Source organism: Pyrus communis, chromosome 10 (assembly GCF_041283825.1).
Source record: "Pyrus communis isolate YQ-2024b chromosome 10, ASM4128382v1, whole genome shotgun sequence".
NCBI lineage: Eukaryota > Viridiplantae > Streptophyta > Magnoliopsida > Rosales > Rosaceae > Pyrus > Pyrus communis.
Window position 1 is genome coordinate 1,811,677 of NC_142574.1, and position 5,190 is coordinate 1,816,866.

At 35.6% G+C, this 5,190-nt stretch overlaps 1 protein-coding gene across 1 annotated transcript; it reads left to right on the forward strand.

Moving 5' to 3' along the window:
* The first annotated feature begins 1,663 nt into the window (after positions 1-1,663).
* LOC137728986 (uncharacterized) lies at positions 1,664-3,852 on the forward strand. Its single transcript, XM_068467802.2, has one exon. The coding sequence runs from the start codon at positions 2,224-2,226 to the stop codon at positions 3,565-3,567; it is 1,344 nt and encodes a 447-aa protein (XP_068323903.1). The 5' UTR covers positions 1,664-2,223; the 3' UTR covers positions 3,568-3,852.
* The last annotated feature ends 1,338 nt before the right edge of the window (positions 3,853-5,190 follow it).

Here is a 5,190-nt window from a genome sequence, read left to right on the forward strand (position 1 = left end):
TTTATCAAAAGCATTTTTATATAAAAAAAAAGTTTACCAAACACTCAACAACTTTATTTTACAGTTGTTTATTCTTATAACACAGCATAAACGGTTTTTTTTTTTAAAGCACAGTAATACCAAACTAACCTTAAGGTATTCCTCTACATCATAATCGATATCACTTTATCCACTAAAGTCATCAAGGTCCTGAAAATGACAACACGTTTAGGATATCTCTTTATGAAGCTATTAAGAGTCATTGTAACAATGACGTTCTTCACTCACTTATCCATTAGAATTGCCCTTCTTTTCTTTTATATCCCAAATTAGACTTGTAGACAAGTTGGTTTTTAAATTTGAGTCAGTTTTAATCCAACTCATTAGATCAACAAATCATTCAAACTCAACTCGTTAAACTTATGGGTCATCAAAGTATACTACAAGGTTGAAATGGTACCTACACTAAATACGTTGCCTTTTTTATATTATTTTATCGTTCAATAATTGATGCAGGATGACTCAATCTTTATTTAATGTAATAAATATATGTTAGTGGGGTAGATTAAGTGGGGTTAATCTTAATGAGTTCATTAACTCTAGTAATGATGCATGTATCAGTAATTATTAAGAGGGGGTTAGAGTTTTTGTAAATTAAGAGTATTTTGTATTCTAAGGGGAAAGATTATGATGAATTCAATTGAAAATTGAGTGTAGTTTGAGAGCGTTTTCTCATTTTTGTTCTTGTTCTATCAACTCGGATGTTCCAACAGAATTAACGAGGTATAGACACCCCAACGATCATTGGTCATTCTCGTACGGAGAATCAACAACGCTCCTTTGATAAACTTCTTGGCATTCTTGGTGAATCAACAAGAGGTTTAGGACTTGTGAAATTCGGTATTATTTTTTACAATCAACGAGTCTGCAAGGAAAAGTTATGCATTTCGTGTGTTTTTGTTTTAACATCCGTTCTCCATTCAAGGATCAATATCCAGATTTATTAATCAATTGATTCGTGCTTTGATCGATGCATCAATAATGGTCCCGAATGATCCCTCATACATTGAACCTGCCGAAGAACTTCGTTGTCGTCTTCCCAATACAAAATACAACAAGGAACTCAATAGAAGAGAAAATTATTCAAATAAGTGAGGTTAAAATAATTATTTATTTTTTTAACCATCTATAACAAAAAAATTTCTGTCATTAAAAATTGATAAAAAAATGATTTAGTCTTCTATCACGCTAAAAAAATTATAAACAGTAATGTAATTTTACAAAACCAAATTTTGTTGTTTTTTATTTATCTAACACTAAAAAAAAAAAAATTTCTCTTCCCACTGGCACTCTCATGTTCTCTTTCCCTTTCTCCTTCCCATTTTAAAAACAAAATTAAGAATGTTCGCGCCACAAAGTGGGTAGTCATATGCTTGTTTATTTATTTATTTTTTTTTTTGTGTTATGAAATGAGGTTAAAATAATTAATTTTAAAACCTTACCAAGAAATAAAAATTATATATCTGTCAATTTTGACAAATTAGAACGGTAGAGAGAAGATTAGTATTACAACGGGTGAAAATGACACACATAGATCAAGAAATGATCTAATTTTATTTATTAAAAAAAAGGACAAATTGCAAAAGAAAAAACAAAAAACAATTGGTATATGTACTGGTGGGACTATTATTATATGGGGTATAAGCAGTAACATTACACAGGGCCAATCCCTTTTATTTATTTATGTCCGTGTGAGCCAGATAGTAGGTGTTTCTCCTGTATTCTTCTGCCCAGGAATCTCGGCCCGTTCACTGGGAGCTTCTCAGATTTGTGGGGGCATATCTTTGCAGATAAGTTGCTTTGCTTCTGTGTTCTTGATCTTTGAAGAACGATTAACTGGAATTTGTTGCCTTGTTCTTCTGCTGAATTGCGTAGTTTTGTTGGTGGGTTTTGCACAAATTTTTTATTCAGTTTGTAAAAATTTGTGCTTGGTGTTGAGTTTTAGGCAATGGGTTTCTGTTTGGTTATGGTGTTTGTGGGAATTGGACTTGCATATACTTTGATGGTGTAAGACTGTAAGTAGGTTCAGGAAGCTGAATTGAGGGTTGAAAAAGCTCGAAAATCGATAAGAAATATGATTGATTTTTACCTATGAGTGCATGAGGCATGTGAAATTAGATGTAGAATGTGGTTTTAGGATAAGAAGTTGTTGATCTGATTGTTGTTAATAGTAAGGATTAAGGAATGGAAGAGCATTTATCACAAGGAGGAGGAGGAGGTATGGTTCCGGGCGGGGCCTCGTATGGGGGGCTTGATTTGCAGGGGTCAATGAGGGGCCATCAGCAACCCCAACATCCACAGACCATACACCATCACCATCCTCAACCTCGTCAAGGGTCGTTGGTCCACCCGCCGATTCCTGAAGGGTTTCCTCTCAAAATGGGAACCATGCATCACTGCGATCAAACCATTTCCATGTTGGATTACAATAAGGGAGAGAGGTGCAAGAACTCGGCAAGTGATGAGGATGAGCCGAGTTATGTGGAAGAGGGAGATGGTCATGCTGAAGCTAGTAGAGGGAAGAAGGGGTCGCCATGGCAGCGTGTGAAGTGGACAGATCAAATGGTGAAGCTTCTGATCACTGCTGTGTCTTATATAGGTGAGGATACAAGTTCAGATTGTGGCGGTGGGGGAAGAAGGAAATATTCTGTCCTACAGAAGAAGGGAAAGTGGAAATCTGTTTCCAAGGTCATGGCAGAAAGAAGTTATCGTGTTTCTCCGCAGCAGTGTGAGGATAAATTCAATGACCTTAACAAAAGGTATAAGAAACTTAATGATATGCTTGGGAGGGGCACTTCTTGCCAGGTTGTTGAGAACCCTGCGCTTTTGGATGTGATAAAGTACCTAACGGAGAAAGAAAAAGATGATGTCAGGAAAATATTAAGCTCAAAGCACCTGTTTTATGAGGAAATGTGTTCTTATCATAATGGAAATCGTTTGCATCTGCCTCACGATCCAGCCTTGCAGAAATCTTTACATCGGGCTCTTAAAAGAGATGATCTTGACAACGATGATCTGAGAAGGCACCACCATGATGATCTTGATGAAGATGATCAAGATATGGAAAATGAAGAGCATGACGACTTTGAGGAAAATAATGCTTTACGTGGAGATAACAGGGGAATATACATTTCAGAGGACTCTGTCAAGAGGTTGAGACAAGGCCAGGGCTGTGAAGATTTTAACTTCGGTAGTTCTTTGAACTCCCAAGACTGTAACAAAAGTTCTTATTTTCATCCCCAAATTCCTCAACCAGATATGAATCAAGTTTTACCTGATGGCACAAAAGCTGCTTGGTTACAGAAGCAGTGGGCTGAATCGTGTTCATTTCAGTTAGAAGAACAGAAGCTACAAATTCAAGTTGAGATGTTAGAATTGGAGAAGCAACGTTTGAAGTGGCAAAGATTTAGTAAGAAAAGGGACCGTGAACTGGAAAAGATGAGAATGGAAAATGAGAGGATGAAACTTGAGAATGAGCGTATGGCATTAGAATTGAAACAGAAGGAAATGGGTGCCGGTTTTAGTTAAGTGGCTCTTCTAGTCAGTATTTATTGCAATAGTGCAACTTCCAGGCAATGTTGCTTCTCTCGAATTCTGTAAGCTGCAGTGGGTTCAGGTATCACATTTGTGGGGGAGCTTTGTTGGAATCATGACTCTACCTGGATGTGCCCTTTGAAACTTATGATTTTGACAATATCAATGTCTAGTTTTAATTATTCTGCATATGATAAAATGATGGTTGAAACTTTTCAAGGAAAGTTGTATGATCAAGATCTTAATAGCTTACTGTATGCTGGTGCTTTGGTTTTCTCAGGTGTCCATTGGCATTCATTTTCTTTTCTTGTACTTTTGATCTTCCATGTTTTTCTGGCAGCTTTTAAGTATTGTGATTCATTGTCATAGTCGTTCTTCTTGTTATTTTTATTGTTATTGTCTTCTCAAAACAAGTTGTACTAGCGATTTACATGATTTTCAGTCTGTCCCAACGTCCCAAGTAATATTTGTTATTTTTGAGTAACTAAAAGGAGTGGATTGGTGATTAGGAGCTGGTTCTGCAGTCCATCCGGTAAACCCATCATAAATATGTATGCATGTCATGATCGGTGCTAGAAATAACTGGTATTGCGAGCTTTCTTTTCTTCACGTCATTTGACTACACACTTATAGCTACTCTAGTGCACACCTGATTTAAGATCAAGGGTTATGAATTTCTAGCTTATTAGCTGTTGTATATTTCATGTCCTTAAGTTCTAGTTTCGGATGCTTATGCTAATATAGAACTATGTTAGATATTCTGAATCTCGAACGGGAAAGCTTCACTTAGACATTATAATTTGTATAGGTCTCTTTCATTCTCTAGGTGGAGTCTACACTACATGTTTTAAGTGGTTTGTCCACTCCCTCTCCATACCATTTTATCAGCTTGCAGAACATTCCTACAGTTAGTTTTCTTCCTACTAATTTAATTTGGCCAGGATATTTTTTTGCTTCAGCATCTCAGTTTTTTCCGTCATTTAATTTAAGAATTTTGTAACTTTGACGAGAGTTTTGAGTTAAGGTATTAATGAGCCAGTTTACTTTACCATCATAGTGAATGCTATAAAATTCCTAAAATCCAAAGGGATATATATAGTTTCTCTATGTAGGAATTAGATATACAAGAATGCTTCATATATATGGTGTATTTTTTGCAGGCTCTGGCCTTGCAAAAGTAATCTTGTTTTTCTTGTGTAGAAATTGAAACTTTCCTATATCCCATTAGTGATCCAAGAGTTGTTATGTTCTCAAATGATCTTATTGTAATATTGCTAAATGGTATTCGATATTTCATCTTCAAGTTTAAGAGTTTATTTTTAGGACCAGTTTATTTTTTAGACTGATATCACATATTACTTATACAATAATAATCACAAGCAATCTGCAGGTATAAACTACTGTATTCTGATACCAGGATCAAGCAGTGTATAAACAATTTGCTAGAATGTAATCTTTGGTCTCCGTAAGTACCTTTAGAAAATTATTACTAGAGGCTAAAGCATTTCTCATCAATAATATGCTGTTACTTGTGTTTTTTCTTGATCTTTCTGTATTGGTCATTGTGTTAACATGGAGATACGCAAGACAATCTGCTGAACTAGGAACTGGAACTGC

Bases quoted from the DNA above. Each gene is read 5' to 3' on its own strand.
- LOC137728986 (XM_068467802.2), top strand. From the start codon at position 2,224: ATGGAAGAGCATTTATCACAAGGAGGAGGAGGAGGTATGGTTCCGGGC.